The sequence below is a fragment of the Oryctolagus cuniculus genome, chromosome 3 (assembly GCF_051225735.1).
Source record: "Oryctolagus cuniculus isolate XC-2025 breed Fujian yellow rabbit chromosome 3, ASM5122573v1, whole genome shotgun sequence".
NCBI lineage: Eukaryota > Metazoa > Chordata > Mammalia > Lagomorpha > Leporidae > Oryctolagus > Oryctolagus cuniculus.
In genome coordinates, this window is record NC_142869.1 from 63,605,445 (window position 1) to 63,623,746 (window position 18,302).

General features: G+C 38.2%; 1 protein-coding gene across 7 annotated transcripts in view; it reads right to left on the reverse strand.

Annotated features, from left to right (window-relative positions):
* Positions 1-18,302, reverse strand: part of AGPS (alkylglycerone phosphate synthase) — a 137,295-nt gene that overhangs the window by 89,168 nt on the left and 29,825 nt on the right. For 6 of the 7 annotated variants that reach the window (XM_002712307.6, XM_070070624.2, XM_089328104.1 and 3 more), the window contains exons 3-7: positions 14,079-14,169; positions 11,639-11,759; positions 11,467-11,541; positions 4,823-4,894; positions 1,993-2,072 (exon numbers count right to left, since the gene is read on the reverse strand). In XM_002712307.6, the coding sequence (XP_002712353.3) occupies positions 1,993-2,072; positions 4,823-4,894; positions 11,467-11,541; positions 11,639-11,759; positions 14,079-14,169 (439 nt within the window). The remainder of the gene's footprint in view (positions 1-1,992; positions 2,073-4,822; positions 4,895-11,466; positions 11,542-11,638; positions 11,760-14,078; positions 14,170-18,302) is intronic. The other variant, XM_089328102.1, reaches the window with a different exon arrangement.

Consider the following 18,302-nt stretch of genomic DNA (forward strand, 5'->3'; position numbering starts at 1 on the left):
ATAAAATAAAGACATTTTTGAGATCAGTGAAAAATTGAACACGGACTGAATATTATGTAATTTCAGGAATTATTTTTGATTTTGCCAGGAGTGATAACATATTAGTTACTTGAGAAAATGTCCTATTTTAAACAGATAGCTGTAAAGTAACAAACTACCAGATTTGCTTTAAAAATACTAGAGAAAGGGGCTGGCACTGTGGTGCAGTAGGTTAACGCCCTGGCCTGAAGCGTCCCGTATGGATGCTGGTTAGAGACCCGGCTGCTCCACTTCCAATCCAGCTCTCTGCTGTGGCCTGGGAAAGCAGTAGAAGATGGCCCAAGTGCTTGGGCCCCTGCACCCATGTGGGAGATCTGGAAGAAGCTCCTGGCTTCGGATTGGCACAGCTCCAGCCATTGCAGCCAACTGAGAAGTGAACCATCAGATGGAAGACCTCTTTTCCTCCCTTCCTTTCCCTCCCTCCCTCTCCTCTCTCTCTGTGTAACTCTTTCAAATAAATAAATAAATCTTTAAAAAAATACTAGAGAAAAAAGATTATACAAGTATGACAAATATTAATAACTACTTAAGTCTAAAGAAGAGGTATAGCATTCTCTACTTTGGTGTTTGAAAAATATCAAATAGTCCACACCCTGCAATTGTGTTCCATGACTGTTTTTCACTGCAACATTTTTTTGATGCAAAGTTCTAAGCACACTAGCAACATGCCTTTACTCACCACTTAGATTCTATATTTTACCATTCTTTATCACATACCTGTTCATCAATCTTTCATCTTTACTCATATCAAAGTAAGTTGCAGACCTCTATACTTGACTCGTAAGCTTTTCAACATACAAGGGGACTAAAAACGTTTGAGGGAAAATGGAATTAACAGGGAAATTTGTTTTGATGTGAAAAATTTAGAAATCCACAGTTTTTTCATAATACATATTTTCCATAAACTTTTAGAAGACCCCTTGTATGTGTCATGAGTTTTTTCTACAAGAAAAGCATCCAATAACATGCACAAATGTTAAGTGTACTGTTTGTTAAATTTTGATGTATACCTACATAAACCAAATCCCTAGCAAGCTACAGAATATTTCCATCGTATCAGATTTCTTCCCTTCCTCTACAGGGAACCACTGTTAGAATTTTGTTCACCAAAGTTTAGTTTTACCTACTCTAGAACTCCATATAAATGGATTCATAGTAGGTAATCTTGTGTATGTTTCTTTTACTCAGCATGTTTTGAGAGTCATACATGTGTAGCAGCTCTTTGCTCACTGATGAGTAGTATTCCATGGTATGAATACATCACAGCTTAATTCACGACCTGTTAGGTGAACAACTGATGTTAAGTGAACAACTGATGGACCATGAGCTATTTCCATTTTTCTATAATCATGAATAAAGCTCTTGTGCAAAAAAAGAAAAATTTCAAATTAAAAAGATTTTAAATCATTTTTATTATAATATAGGAATATGTAACCAGGAATTTTCTTGACTTGTATGAAGATAAAGTTCAAATCAAATTAAAACCTTAACATGGCACAATGGCCAATTCTTGGATCACCAGAACTTGGGCCAGAACTTCAGAAAGTAATCCTATTGTTAACATTAGCTGGTGCTTTTATTCATGTGCACAAAAAATGCAACAGCTTTAATATAAATTTGGGGGACAAGTAAGCTTTGATGATTCAAATTAACCTTAATTTATATCATGTGTTCTTTTTGAATGACACAAATCAAGTCATGTAGCATGTTCCTATTCCAACTCGTGCTTCTCAAAATATGAATTTCATATATCAATTTCATAGAAACAGCATCAAAATACATACTTAAGAACAACAGTGATTTTAGCTTTTGTATACCAGAAGAGTAAAATATAAAGATGAAATACATTTAAATAAAATGGGTAACAGATCTTTTTTAAGTGACAACTAAGGATGAGCCATAGAAATATTTAAATAGAAGCTACTTTCAAATACATCTTAAATTATCATATACCATTTGTGAAGTGTCCAAAGAAATAATTGTTCGTGTCTCATCCGCAGGACACATCAGGCCATATGAAACACTTGTTCCTCCTGCCAAAATAGAAAACAAGCTGAAGTTTAAAATTATTTTAAAATAGTTTCAACTGCATTTCTAGGGCAAATTCTTACTACACAGTATACAGAGAGGCCCAATAAGAAAGTGATACTGGGGCCGGCATTATGGCATAGTGGGTAAAACTGCCACCTGTAGTGCCGGCATCCCATATGGGCACCGGTTCAAGTCCTGGCTGCACCACTTCCAATCCAGCTCTCTGCTATGGCCTGGGAAAGCAGTGGAAGATGGCACATGTCCTTGGGCCCCTGCACCCATGTGGGAGACCCAGAGAAAGCTCCTGGCTTCGGATTGGCGCAGCTCCAGCTGTTGCGGCCATCTGTGGAGTGAACCACCGGAGGGAAGACATCCCTCTCTCTTCTCCGCCTCTCCTTCTCTCTCTGTGTAACTCTTTCATGTAAATAAATAAATCTTAAAAAATAAAAAAAAAGTGATACCTAGTTCTAGTTTGCAAAATGCCATTTGCAAATGCTAACACACAGGGCCCGTGCTGTGGCACAGTGGGTTAACGCCCTAGTCTAAAGCACCAGCATCCCATATGGGCGCCAGTTCAAGACCCAGCTGCTCCACTTCCAATCCAGCTCTCTGCTACAGCCTGGGATAGCAGTAAAAGATGGCCCAAGTCCTTGGGTCCCTGCACCCACATGGGAAACCTGGAAGAAGCTCCTGGCTCCGGGCTTCCGATCGGCGCAGCTCTGGCCTTTGGGGCCATCTGGGGAGTGAACCAACGGAAGTAAGACCTCTCTCTCTCTCTGTGTAACTTTGACTTTCAAATAAATAAATAAATCTTTAAAAAAAAGTTAACACACTAAAAACCAAACACCTTTATTTTATGCTGTGTGCCAAAATGAAGCAATATTATGGAACTGAAAGCAACGGGATATGGCTCCATTCCTTGGACATACACACTCAAGTAAAGCCCCTAGCAATTTGTGAACTCCAAAAACATGATTAGAAAAGTTCTAAGCTACTGATTACTAAGATTCATCCTAGAGACACCATTACCTCCTTTCTATCATAATTATGAGAATCATTTATCATTTAAAATAATATCTTAATAAGCTTATACAAAATACAAATTAGAATAGAAACAGGTTAAAAATGTCCAGACTATGCAATATTTAAAAATCACTTATGTTTATTGGTGAAAATGATTTTAATATAGAACAAATACTACATAGAATTCCTAAAAAGTATACTGCGTTTTTCTCTTATCCCTGCTGTCAAAGGAAAATACTTTCTTGACAATAAAGAATAACACAATATTCTTAGTTCTTAGCCAGATCTGTATAATTCCAGTATACACTAAAAAATGTACTTCTATACATTTTGCATGGAAGTAAACAGGTAGAAATTATCTTCTACAAGAACAGAGTGTGTTGATCTGTCAGGTTCAGTTTAAGTTAATGAGGTAAAACCATGAGCTGTCTAAGAACATGATGCCTGTGGTCAGTAATCACTGTTTATCATAGGCATCTGAAATCAGAAAAATATTTCATAGTAAGTGGCAATGCAATGCCTTTGTCGCATGAATTCACAGGAAGTGTCAGCTGAAGAGATCATCTAGAGCTTCTGGAATTGCTGGGGACCCCATTCCATTCCATCAATGGCAGTCTGGTCAAGGTAACTTTCTTTGGCTTATTATGTATGTTGTTAAAATAATGCAGCCAATAAAAGATCTCCAGAGATCAAATTTGTCTCAATGCAAAACATGCTCATATCTGTATTAAAAGAGACTACTGGGGACCAGTGCTGTGGTGCAGATTAATCCTCTGCCTGGGGCACTGGCATCCCATATGGGCACCAGTTCTAGTCCCAGCTGTTCCTCTTCCAATCTAGCTCTCTACTATGGCCCCAGGAAAGCAGTGGGTGACTAAGAAGGAATTCCTGGCTCCTGACTTCAGGTCGGCTCAGCTCCAGCCATTGCGGCCATCTGGGGAGTGAACCAGCAGATGGAAGAGCTCTCTCTCTCTCTGCCTCTGCCTCTCAGCAACTCTGACTTTCAAATAAATAAATAAATCTTTAAAACAAAAGATATTATTAATTTGGCCATCACTGTACTGATTGATCTCTTAATTGATAGTGATCTAATTATCTCCATAAACATACATGTCAGAAGTAATGACTAGGGGCCGGCACTGTGGCGCAGCGGGTTAACACCCTGATCTGAAGTGCCAGCATCCCATATGGGCACCAGTTCTAGTCCCGGCTGCTCCATTTCCGATCCAGCTCTCTGCTGTGGCCTGGGAAAGCAGTGAAAGATGGCCCAAGTCCTTGGGCTCCTGTACCCACATGGGAGACCCGAAAGAAGCTCTGGCTCCTGGCTTCAGATCGGCGCAACTCCGGCCATTGCAGCCAACTGGGGAGTGAACCATTCCATGAAGATCTCTCTCTCTCTCTCTCTCTCTCTCTCTGCCTCTCCTCTCTCTGTGTAACTCTGACTTTCAAATAAAATAAATAAATCTTTAAAAAAATGACTAAAGTAGGAATGTATTTTTTTATTTAGGAATTAAAATACAACTTCAACTAGGATCCAACTGGAGAAAAACCTATGCTAAGGGTACTCTATGTATCAAACAGTCTAGGTAGACTTAGAACAGATTCAGGAGTACCACAACCATTCTTACAAAGATGTCTATTCTCATTGGGATGACACAAATATTTAAAATATTTTAAATGGAAAGAATAAATTTATATCATATGAAAATTCAAAAGACATAATACCTACCACCAATTGGTATGATACAAAGGTTATATTTGCACGCTAGATTCACAATCTTAACTACATCATCATGACATGCTGTCAAAAAAAAGGGAGAATAAGTTAATCACAGGGACATGAATAAAATCTGGGTAACTGCAAAATAAGTGTCTATAAAGTTATTCAATGTCTAAAACTTCATTTATTCAATCATTAATACATGAAACACCAACATGAAAGTAATTTCTTTAAAACTTGCCATTTTGAATTTCAAACTTACAAAAAAGTCACAAAAATAATACTAAGAATTTCTTGCACTCTACACCTCCAAGTAATATCTTACCTAACTATAGTCCAATTAGCAAAACCAAGCAATCAACAATGATCTAAGACAATCAATTAACCTACAAACCTTATTCAAATTTTACCATTGTCTCACTAATGTCCTTTTTCCAGTCCAGGAAAAAATCCAGGTTCACACACTACATTTGGTTATCAAGTCTTGCATCTTCTTTGAAGACAGACATTTCCCCAGTCTACTTTTACCTTTCATAATCATGATATTTTTAAACAACACTGGTCAGTTATTTCATAGAATGTTTCTCAGTTTTGGTTTTTGTGTGTTTCCTCATGAGTAAATTCAGGTTAAACATTCTAGTGGTAACTTCACAGGGAAAATACTGTGCCTTTCTCAATGCATTATATCTGGAAGCACATGATGTAGGTATGTCTCATTTCTGGTAATATTAACATCCATCATGTTGTTAAGGGGTGTCTATTAGGTCCCTCCATGATGTTTCCTGTTGAAATCAGTGTCTTGTGGGGCCAGCGCTGTGGCGCAGCTGGTTAACGCCCCTGGCCTAAAGGGCCGGCATCCCATATGGGCGCCGGTTCTAGTCTCGGCTGCTCCTTCCAATCCAGATCTCTGCTGTGGCCTGGGAAAGCAGTAGAAGATAGCCCAAGTCCTTGGGTCCCCGCACCCGTGTGAGAGACCCAGAAGAAGTTCCTGGCTCCTGGCTTCGGATCGGCGCAGCTCTGGCCATTGCGGCCATCTGGGGAGTGAACCAGCGGATGGAAGACCTCTCTCTCTGTCTCTACCTCTCCCTGTAACTCTGCCTTTTGAATAAATAAAATAAATCTTTAAAAAAAAAAAATCAGTGTCTTGTGAGAGACACTTAGACTATGTAAACATCATTTCTCATCATACTTTCACCCACTAATTTTAGCACCATGGTAAATCTTTATTTTGTTGTTAAATAAATATTAAAATGTTCTACAACCTTTACTGCACATGAATTCCTTTTTATTATACATAACTGAAAGGTTCCGTTATCAATACAAAAGTTATGTAAGTAACAAAAACCTGGCTGTGATGGTCTCAAATGCCAAACAAGTGGTGCTAAGACTCAATTTGATTGCCAATGGGACATTGGAGGAGGTCTTTAGGGAGGGGAAAAACATGGCAAAGAGATTATTTCAGAAAGATCTCCTGACAGAGTATAAGATGGCATGCAGGAGAGAGACTTGAAGCATGGAACCTAGGCAAATTTCTAAATTTTTAAAAAGATTGATTGATTGGCCGGCACCGCGGCTCAATAGGCTAATACTCCGCCTGCGGCACTGGCACACCGGGTTCTAGTCCCAGTCGGGGCACCGGATTCTGTCCCGGTTGCCCCTCTTCCAGGCCAGCTCTCTGCTGTGGCCAGGGAGTGCAGTGGAGGATGGCCCAAGTCCTTGGGCCCTGCACCCCATGGGAGACCAGGATAAGCACCTGGCTCCTGCCTTCGGATCAGTGCGGTGCACTGGCCGCAGCGTGCCAGCCGGAGTGGCCATTGGAGGGTGAACCAACGGCAAAGGAAGACCTTTCTCTCTGTCTCTCTCTCACTGTCCACTCTGTCAAAAAAAAAAAAAAAAAAAAAAAAGATTGATTGATTGATTGACTGATTTGAAAGTCAGAGTTAGAAAAAAAGAAACACAGAAAGAGAGATAGATCTTCCATCCACTAGCACACTCCTGAAATGGTTACAACAGCCGGGTTTGAGCCAGGCTGAAGCCAGGGGTCAGGAGCGTTTTCCAGGTTGCCTACATGTGTGCAGTGGCCCAAACACTTGATCATCCTCTGCTGCTTTATCAGACACATTAGCAAGGAACTAGATCAGAAGTGGAGCAGTCAGGTCTCAAACTGGTGGCCATATGGCATGTTGGTGTAGCAGACGGTGGCTTTACCTGGCCCCTAAGTATCTAATATTAATTACTAAGATCTTGAAAAGGAAATAAGGATGCTCAGGAAAATAGACAAATGTATATTCATTTATAAAAGTGAAAGTATTGTTCTATAAAAGTTGTAATTATGATTTCTCAGGTTTATTTAATGCTAAGAATACATGTCATTGTCATTCCAATTTGTAATGAAAATTCATTTTCAAGGTTTCAGATTAAGCTTACAGAGCCTACCATTTGTGGCAAAATTTTTTACTAAATGGAATACTAGATAAGTAAAAATTAATAAAACACATGAATATGGCTGTTCAAAAACTTTAGCAAGGCAAAACTACCTTCTAAGAAAGTCACTGACATTATCTAAAACAGTACACATCTATCTCACCATCTACCCTTTCTCACTCTACCCTCTTATATGCTTTTTCTTCATACCATTTAAGACTGTCCAGTATGAAATATATATTTTTATCATGTGGCTCCCCACACCCCTCACTAGATCTTAGGGTACCCAGAACAGGGATTTCTGCTTTGGTCACTGCTCAGCCTCAGCATTAACCAGTACCAAGTCTGTATTTCCACAGACCTAAGTTTCTAGTATTTAAGCTACTGAAAATAATTCATACATACTAAATTTAGTAAGTGAAACAATTTTCAAAATATGTTAATGCCATATAAAAATTACAGTTTTATAACTATACCTACTATCAATAACAATGTATTGTATGAATGACCACTTATCCAAACTAAATGAAAGGCACAGATAGACACACTGTGTAAAGGTCACAAAGGTGACATATCCTGCTTGGAATGGACTTAGAAGACTCCAAATCAGGGAAGACACATGTCTTATAAGTCCTTACTCCAACCAGGATACCTCACTCATATAACTAACCCCTGAAGACAGTTACTCCATTTTACAAAAACTAACCCCTCAAGAGAGTATAGGAAGACTGGGGAGACAACAAACTTGAAGGCATGAAAATCTTTAAGGCTACAAAAACCCACATAGGCATTGGTAAGTGACTAAAGAGGAAATCAGAATAGAAATTTTAGGGGCCAGTGCTGTGGCGTAGCAGGTAAAGCCTCCACCTGCAATGCCAGCATGTCATATGGCCACCAGTTGAAGTGCTGGCTGCTCTACTTCCAATCCAGCCCCCTGCTATAGCCTGGGAAAGTAGTAGAAGATGGCCCAAGTCTTTGGGCCCCTGCATCCCTGCCAGAAGTACAGGCTCCTGGCTTCAGACTGGCTCAGTTCCGGCCATTGCAGGCAGCTAGGAAGTGAACCAGTGGATGGAAGACCTCTCTCTCTCAGCCTCTGTAACTCCACCTTTCAAACAAATAAATAAATATATTTTTTAAAAATTTTAAAAAGAATAGAAATTTTAAAAAAGAAAGGAAGGAAGGGCAGAACTATGAGGGAATAAATCAAATGAGAAGTATTTTACAAAGCAAGAAAACCTTTGTGTACTAAGTAACTCCATCTGTTTCCTAAACCTGGGCTTTTAAAAATATTTGGATATGTTGAAGCAAGGTACATACTTGCACTCTGATATTTTCTCAGTTTTTTAATAGTCAAACACATGAAGAAAATATCTAGAAAGCACACTTGAAAGGTCTTCTCAAGACACAGCTAAGGTGGGGACCGGCACTATGGCACAGCAGGTAAAGCCTCCGCCTGCAATGCTGGCATGCCACATGGGCACCCGTTATAGAGTCCCAGCTGCTCCAATTCCAATGCACTTAGGAAAAGCAGTGTAGGACCTCTGTCCTTAATGAATTGTACTATGAGAATTAATGGTAAAACTGGTCTTCAAACACACTTTGTGTGTCTGTGTGGGTGCAAAATGTTGAAATCTTTACTTAGAGTTGGCCTTCTATATATAAAGATAATTAAAATGAATCTTGGCCAGTGCCGCTGCTCAATAGGCTAATCTTCCACCTGTGGCGCCAGCACACCGAGTTCTAGTCCCAGTTGGGGCGCCGGATTCTGTCCCGGTTGCTCCTCTTCCAGGCCAGCTCTCTGCTGTGGCCCGGGAGTGCAGTGGAGGATGGCCCAGGTCCTTGGGCCCTGCATCCACATGGGAGACCAGGAGAAGCACTTGGCTCCTGGCTTCAGATCTGTGCGGCGCACCGGCCGCAGTGGCCATTGGAGAGTGAACCAACGGTAAAGGAAGACCTTTCTCTCTGTCTCTCTCTCTCACTGTCCACTCTGCCTGTCAAAAAATAAATAAATAAAAAATAAAAATATAAAATTAATCTTACTGAAGGAATGGGAGAGGGAGTAGGAGGTAAGATGGGAGTCGGGATGGGAGGGCGGGAATGGGGGGAAGAACTGCTAAATTCTTAAAGCTCTACCTATGAAATTTCTATTTATTAAATAAAAGCTAAAAAATAAAAGCTAAAAAAACCACAGTTATGTACAACAAATTATTATATATTATTAATATATATTATCATATATTATTATATATAAATTATTATATGTCCTGCTTTAAAGTATCTGCTAAAAGAGATGAGTAAAAAACCATTTATATAAATATAGTACCTAACCCTCACAAAAAGCAAAATAACAAGAGAAAATTCATCCCAAACCAAATCCAAATGACTTCTCAAAACTTAATTCATTTTGGCCGGTGCCGCGGCTCAATAGGCTAATCCTCCACCTAGCAGCGCCGGCACACCAGGTTCTAGTCCCGGTCGGGGTGCCGGATTCTGTCCCGGTTGCCCCTCTTTCAGGCCAGCTCTCTGCTGTGGCCCGGGAGTGCAGGGGAGGATGGCCCAAGTGCTTGGGCCCTGCACCCCATGGGAGACCAGGATAAGCACCTGGCTCCTGCCTTCGGATCAGCGCGGTGCGCCGGCCGCAGCGCGCCAGCCATGGCGGCCATTGGAGGGTGAACCAACGGCAAAGGAAGACCTTTCTCTCTGTCTCTCTCTCTATCCACTCTGCCTGTCAAAAAAAAAAAAAACAAACAAACAAAAAAAAAAACAAAAAAACACTTAATTCATTTCAAAGGCATACATACAAATTTAAAATGTTTTTACCCTACAAGCTGATTTCAACAAGCTACTATTATTAGCTTGCAGTTATCAATTATTTTAATTAAGTTTCAAAATATCCAAATATATCACTGGTTGATAATAATTTATTTAAGCTTCCAAATTAACCAAAAATAGATTTTTCTACTAAGCTCCCAATATGATCATTTACATTTAAAATGAAGACTCAATCATCAACAAAATCAATCGTTAAAACCAACAGTTCAGAGGCTGGAGCTGTGGTGTGGTAGGTTAAGCCTCCACCTATAGCACTGGTTTGAGTTCCAGCTGCTCTACTTCCATCAAGCTCTTGTTAATGTGCCTGTGAAAGCAGCGGAATATTACCCAAGTGCTTGGGCCTCTGCACCTTTGTGGGAGACCTGGACAAAGCACCTGGCTCCAGGCTTCAGCTCTGGCTGTTGCGACTATTTGGGGAGTAAATCAGTAGATGGAAGACTTCTTTGTATCTCCCTCTCTCTGTCTATAACTCTGCCTCTCAAATAAATAAATAAATCTTAAAAAAGAAAAAAAAAAAAACAGTTAAGTATGATCAGATCAAGAGAAGACGAAAAGGGTAGGCATGTGACCCAGCAGTTAAGATGGCAGGTAAGATGCGTGAATGCCATACGGGATCGGGTTTGAGTGCCAGCTCTGTTTCTGATTCCAGCTTTCTGCTAATGCACATTCTGAGGGGCAGCAGGTGATGGCTCCAGTAGCAGAGGCCCTGCCATTCATGTGGAAGACTTGGATTGAATTCCCAACTTTCAGCTTCCTCCTGGCCCAGACCCAGCTGCTGTAGGCATTTATGGAGTGAAATAATGGATGGTGGCACCTGTCTATCTTTTTTTCTTTCTCTCTCTGCTCTCTGCCTCTCAAAAAAATAAAAAGAAAAAAGGACTTCATGACCTTTAATAAACTCTTTTTTTTTTTTTTTTTTTTTTTTTTTTTTTTTTTTTTTTTTGACAGGCAGAGTGGACAGTGAGAGAGAGAGACAGAGAGAGAAAGGTCTTCCTTTGCCGCTGGTTCACCCTCCAATGGCCGCCGCTGCAGCCGGCGCACCGCGCTGATCCTGGCAGGAGCCAGGAGCCAGGTGCTTTTCCTGGTCTCCCATGGGGTGCAGGGCCCAAGCACCTGGGCCATCCTCCACTGCACTCCCTGGCCATAGCAGAGAGCTGGCCTGGAAGAGGGGCAACCGGGACAGAATCCGGCGCCCCAACCGGGACTAGAACCCGGTGTGCCGGCGCCGCAAGGTGGAGGATTAGCCTATTGAGCCACGGCGCCGGCTTTTAATAAACTCTTAAAATATAGCTATTTATATTTTTTACAACTCACGTTAAGAAGTATCTTTTCAACCACTAAATTTATTTAAGATTTAACAATACTGAATTGATGATAAAAAGAAGAAAAAAACTTACTTGGCCATAAAACTATATCAGGAATTCGCTGAAACATTCCTTCCCTGAGCAAAAATATCTCATGAAGACAATGACCTGTTTTGTGATTTAAAAGAGAAAAATGTAAAAACATCTTAAACTATAGAAAATTTATATAATTAAAAATAAAAAGTATTAATATAAAGTAGCTTACCATGAGCTCTAAATACTCGATCTTCTGCTTCCTGTGAATATGAAATATTGGTTTCTTTAAGTTCATGAAGAAAATCTTCATTTACAATAGAAGGAGGTGTATCACTAGGATTTAAAGATGCCTAAAAAAACAGAATTGAAATCTTTGATTTACTTTTAGAAAATAAATTTTGAATACCTCAGAGAGAATGACTTTAAAATACAGATTTGTTTTAATCTCAAGATAAAAACATAGGAAAATGCCAGATAATAAACCAATAAACCATAAACCAATTTTGTGAATATGCAAATTACAAGTAGCCTTATTAATCAGAGTTTATATCATAAATTACAAAAGCCCAATGTTTTCTCTGCTTCTAGGGCCCACTTTTTCCTTATTTCTAAAGATTACAATAAGAAGAGGGAAGAAAGCAGTCTCCAATCTTCAACTTTATGTTAAGGAGACTGGGGAAGAGCTCCTTGACTTGTGCATTATCTAAATCTTTATCTGCACTTAAATTTAGTATTTCCTGTTCTTCAGTTACTCTTTTAAAATGATCAACAGAAAGCTTCACAATAATAAGCCCTTTTTTATAGGGCTGCTTTAAAACTCATGACATAATTAATCATAAACTTGTTTGTCAACTTCAATTAACAGGCAACATAAAATCTCATCTTCAACTGCACAGTTAAAACTGTGACACTGGACATGTCACCCAACTCCCATGAGCCCTAGTTTCTTAGTCAATTACATGAGGTTACTGCCACCAAATGTATAGGGTTGCTGTAATGAAGACAAGTTAAATGTGATACTTCTTCTCAAAAGTATCTAATATGCCTAGCATATAAGCAGAAGTTTATAAATGGCTGGCCAAATCAAACGTGCTATGAACAAAAAGAGCTATGACACAGTATTTGAGAAAAAACAAAGTGTAAGAATGTATAAAGAAAAATATATGACTTGTATATGCTCTTATTCATTTGTATCATACATATTTACTGAGTGATTGTACAAGCACTGGGGACACAGTGGTGAGTCAGACAGAAGAAAGAATCTTGACTTCATGAAATTTATCCTATAGTACAAAGAAATGACTAAAAAAAACTCTAATGAAACATATCAATTAATATTTAAGCTATTAAAAACTGAAAAGGGCTCAAAGCAGGCATTTGGCACAGTAGTTAAAATGCTGCTTGGTATTCCCACATCCAAAACCAGAATGCCTGGGTTCAAGTCCCAACTCTGCTGCTAATTACAATTTCCTGCTAATAAGGACCTTGGGAGGCAGCAGATGATGCCCTAGGTATCATCTGGGAGACCTGTGTTGAGTTCCCAGTTCAACAGCTTTGGTCTGGTTCAATTCTACCTGTCGTGGGCATTGGGGGAGTGAACTAGTGCATGGGAGATATTTCTCTCCGTCTCTCTCCCTCTCTCTGTCTCGTTCTCTATCTCTCTGCCTCACAAATAAATATATTTTAAAAATTGAAAAGATAAAAGGCGTACATCTAAAATTGATGAAATTTCTGGATACAGCATGTTGACTGTATCAGTGTCCAAAAAAGGTCATTACAAATAGTCAAGAGAGTGAAAGAATTTAAGGTAACAAAAGAGACCTGTAAGAGAAGTTAAAAGCATAGTTTAGAAAGAGTAAGGAAGTAGTTGTTCAGCCTAATTTATTTACCAGAATAAAATAACTGTAGCTCCATAAGTGAATCTAACAAGTACTCCGTGAATGCCTGCATCTCTTTGTAATATATTGGATTACATGGAGAATACAACACAACACACAATCCCTGTATTATGGAGCTTACACTCAGAGAGACATGCAGATCACCATGCTAATGCAATTAATGGTAAAAATTTTTAAAAAGCACTTTAAAATGCTAAATATTTCATTAGTTTCATATATACAGTTTAAAGTTTCCTAATCCCACTTTCAGAACAGCAAAACAACATGAACCTATTTAAATGTTCTAAACATTTTAACATTAAACATAACATTACCTTTTTATTTTAGATTATTCTATAATTAATCCTAGATTCCTGTCAGTCTACTAAACAAATTGCTCTCCACAGAATTAACTAATTTTCACTTCACCATTACTCTGTGAGACAAAGAACAAGAAGTTCTTCAGTAAAGAAAATTAATTTGTTTCTCAAATTAAAACAACCAAGGCTCAGAGTGGATAAAAAGTTTGCCAGATAAATTCTAAGATTAGGATCTAGAACTGTGGCCCTAAAAAATTGCCCCTAAAAACCATAACCAGGACAATATAACTAATAGGTTTCATATTTTTACAAAAAAGACAATTGCAAGCTGTCTGATTCCATAGTGTAGTGGTTATCAAGTTTGCCTAACAAAAAAGACAACTGCATTAAAGCAAATATAATAAATTATAAAGATTAATTTGGTATTAAAAAACACACGTAAGCTTGTTTGTAATCATTCTTGTTTGCTTACTTTAGAGGTAGTTTTATGCTCCAGAGTTACTCCAAGGGTATTTTGGATCCATTCTCTAAGAGTTGGTAAAACCATGCCACTAAGAGGATACCTAAGATACAAAGAGGGTAAAATATTAGAGCAAAGTCTCTTCATTTCTCTTCATTTAAATTTAAGAGTGCAGTTCTACTTCTGGTAATAGCTAAGCAGCTCCTATTAAACCAACCCTCCCACATACAAGTATAACTGTAAACTTTACACAAAATCAAATCAAAACAAACAAAACCCAACTATCTTAAGGCACTATAGAGAGACCAAAAGCCAGCAAACAATAATGGAAGTTAAGGAAAAACCACTGTGAGTATCCAGTTTTGTTCTTTTCAGTTATTATTATTATTATTAATTTTATTTATTTGAAAGGCAGAGACAGAAGAAGAGAGAGTGAGGGAGAAAGGGAAACAGTGGAGAGAGAGAGAAGGAGGGAAACAAAGAGGAAGAAAGAGATCTCCAAACTATTGGTTCATTTCTCAAATGCCCACAACAGCTGGGGATGAGCCAGACTGAAACCAAAAGCCAGGAACTCAATCCAGGTCTCATGTGGGTGGCAAGGACCCAACCCGTTAGAATGGAGAGTGCAGCCAGGATTCAAAACCAAGCACTCCAACATGAGATGCAAGCACTCCAGGCAGCAGCTTAACCACTACACTAAATGGTATTCCTTGTTTGTTTGTTTGTTTGTTTTTTAAGATCTAGTTACTTTATCTGAAAGGCAGGATTACAGAGAGAGGCAGAGAGAGAGATCTTCTAACCGCTGGTTCATTCCCTAAATAGCCACAAGGCCAGGGCTGAGCCAGGAAGAATCCAGGAGTCAGGAGCTTCATCCGGGTCTCCCACATGGGTGCAAGGGCCCACAGATGTAGACCATCTTCCACTGTTTTACCAGGCTCATTACCAGACAGCTGGATTGGAAGTGGAGCAGCCAGGACTCGAATTGGTGCCCACAGCAGATGCTGGCATCGCAGGAAGCAGCTTAACCTACTACACCACAGTGCTGACCTCCACCCTTGGTTTTGCTTTTTAAACAGGTTTCAGCCAGAAGGAAAGCCCAGCTAGTGCCACAAAAAGTAATAAAAATACTGAAAACCTATAGTCTTCCTGGCTTCAGGACCACAGGACAGTATTTGAAGTGAACACAGTACTTGGAAAGCATACAAGGAAATCACAAGAAGAGTAAAAGAGGGACCTGCCTACCAACTCAGTCTGAATGTCTGGCTGGTCCTGATTTATGCGAGCATGGAGCATGTAATGGAGTCTTTCAAACAGCTGCTAAAAACAACTGAACATACAATTCAGCTGCTCAGTCACCACCACAGAGGAACAGAATTTGAAGTTTAAGATCAGTCAAGTTAATTTCTTGATTTAAAACAATAAGCTTCTTTAGAAGAATGTAACAGAATCCATAGTTCTTGCTACATATTATTGACGATGTCCATGATATACTCCAAAATTACTAGACAAGAAACAAAAAGTGTAATCCCTAAATGAAGAGAAAGGGCAAACAATAATGACTGACCCCAAGATAATCCAAGATACTGGAAATAGTACACAAGGATTTTAAAGTGGCTTTTGCAACTATGCTAAAGGATAAAAGAAACAATATCCTCCCCATGAATAACAGAAAAGGATTAGCAAAGAAATAGAAACTAAAAAGTTACAAAATAGAAATTCTATAATTAAAACTCTGAGATATTCTATTGGTATCTCACCCTAGTCTTAACTTGAATTCCACTGATTACGTATGAGATGGAGCACCTATTTTAGTGTCTGTTGTCCATCTGAATATCTCGTTTTGAATGTCATTTCAAGGCTTCTGCTCATTTTCCTATCTGGTTATTGCTGTTTTCTGATTGATGCGTAATAGTTCTTCCAAGTAAGAATATATATATATACACACACACACACACACACACACACATATATAAACATTTTCTTCTGTGACCTAGCTTTTCACTCTCTCAAAGGAATCTTTTAATGAAAATAAGTTCCATATTTTAATGCTGCTTAACTGACTTACATTTTCTCTATTTCAATTAATGCTTCATGTCTTCTGCTTTTTTTGCTTACCTCAAACTCAGAAACATACTTGGAGTATTCTTCCAGCAATTTTATAATTTTATAAATTTAAGTCTATAATTCATCTGGAATTGATCTGTGTATACTATATAAGGTAAGTTTGAAACTAACTTTTTCTAAAATGATAGTTTAAGTCTTCCTATATCTATTTTTATTTTGTGTGTGTGATTTTGAGTAAAGAAAATTAGAGGAAAAAATTAGACAATAGTGGTCACTATTCCAAATCAAAGAACAATTAAGCCAACACTGAAACTTGACTGGTCTTAACATTGATGAGGGAATTTCAAAAAGTTCATGGAAAACACATATTATCTTTTAATTCCATTCTTCCATGAATTTCCTGAAGCTCCCTTGTATGTCTGGCAAACTACTTAAACGTTTAATCTGGAATACTCTTGCTCAAAATTATTTCCCATTCATCCATCAAAGATGGAAGATCTCTCTCTCTCTCCCTCCCCATCTCTCTCTGGAACTCCGCCTTTCAAATAAGTTAAATAATTTTGTTATTTAAAAAACTTGCAAGGTTAAATACTTGGGCAGAAAACGTGCAACTTTTGTCAAAAATGTGACAAGGGGAAAGTCGACCATCTAAACCAACTGTTGAATCAGGGTGACTACTGAACAGTTCTTTAACATAACTGAAAATTATTTTGAGAACATTAGGAAGTAGTTTTCATTGACAAATATACTGTGTAATTAATTTACCATTCTTCCTTAGGACTAAACTACACCATACTACAGATGACAGAGAATCAGAATTTTTTCAAGACCAGTGAAATCAATCTATATGAAAAAAAAAAATGCTAAGTATCCAAGGAGGAAGTATACATCAGGACTATAAATAAAGTGACTTAGACTCACTCTGGGGCAGTGCATAAGAAGCAATAAAAATATCAGGATATATAACTCTCCATTCTCAGAGTGAGTTCCACAATTGCTATGTAATTTAATAGCCTCTTAATAATCAGATAAGACATCAATGAAAAATTATGCCACTGAAAATACAAAGTATAAAAAATCCAAATTCTCTCTCCATTTATGCACTAACTTGTGCTTTGCATGTGCCAATTAAAATCAAAGAATGACATTTTCAAAATTTTATTTTACATAAATTATAAAATTCATTTTAAAACACTGCCTTATGATACTTAAACCAAGGAAGACTCAATTCATCTATACCCAGGAGGAGTAAGAGTGCCAGATGATAAACCTAGAAATTTATAAAGTGACAAATTATAAACCTGTTCAAAAGCTAAGACTGTTCAGGGAAAAGAAGTTATTTTTCTCTAATTCTGTGACAGCCTATAAAAACAACTCCTAACTTAATAGCTTGGTATGAAATGTCAAATTCCCCAAAATATAAATACAATTGATTACACTTGCTTATAAAAACCCCAATATTGTCAGTGTTCTTTGGATCAGAAATAGGGTAACTCCTCCATAAATTTTCACCAAGAGGCACTCAGTTTCTAACACCTAAGGATTCTCCTTTGTTTCTTTCCAGCTGTATTATATTTCTTTCTTTGGTATTTTATTCACCTTGTGCATTTATAGAAGTTAAAATGTACATATTTGCTCAGTCTACCACACTGCCAGGATAGAAAAATTTCTATAAAGAACTTCAAAAATTGTCCTTACAATCTAATATTATTAATATATATTATTAATACATAATGGTGAATTTATAAACTGTTCAGCCAAGTAGTATTTTCTTGTACTCAGTCTTTTGAGACACAGATTTTGTTTTCTCTCTCAAGAATATCACAGTGTTCTTATGCTTCTGCCCTTTGCCTTTCAGTGGAACAATAGGCATTTGTATCACAAGATGACTTTTTACAATACAACCAATTCCACTCTGTCAGTACAGAGTATCGAAGACTACCAAAAAGTGCTGCCAGAGCTTGGAGAGAAAACTGAATCAACATACTGGATCTCCAGTTATTCACAAATAACTCACAAGCACAGCAAAACAGAAACAGTCTGCGAACAAAGCTTAAAACACTTGGTTTTTAACCCCAATTTCCCACAGAGCAGGTGACCCCAGGTAAACTAGTTAACATCTCTCATCCTCAATCTCTTCATTATTTTTAAAATGTAACTATTCATTTTTCA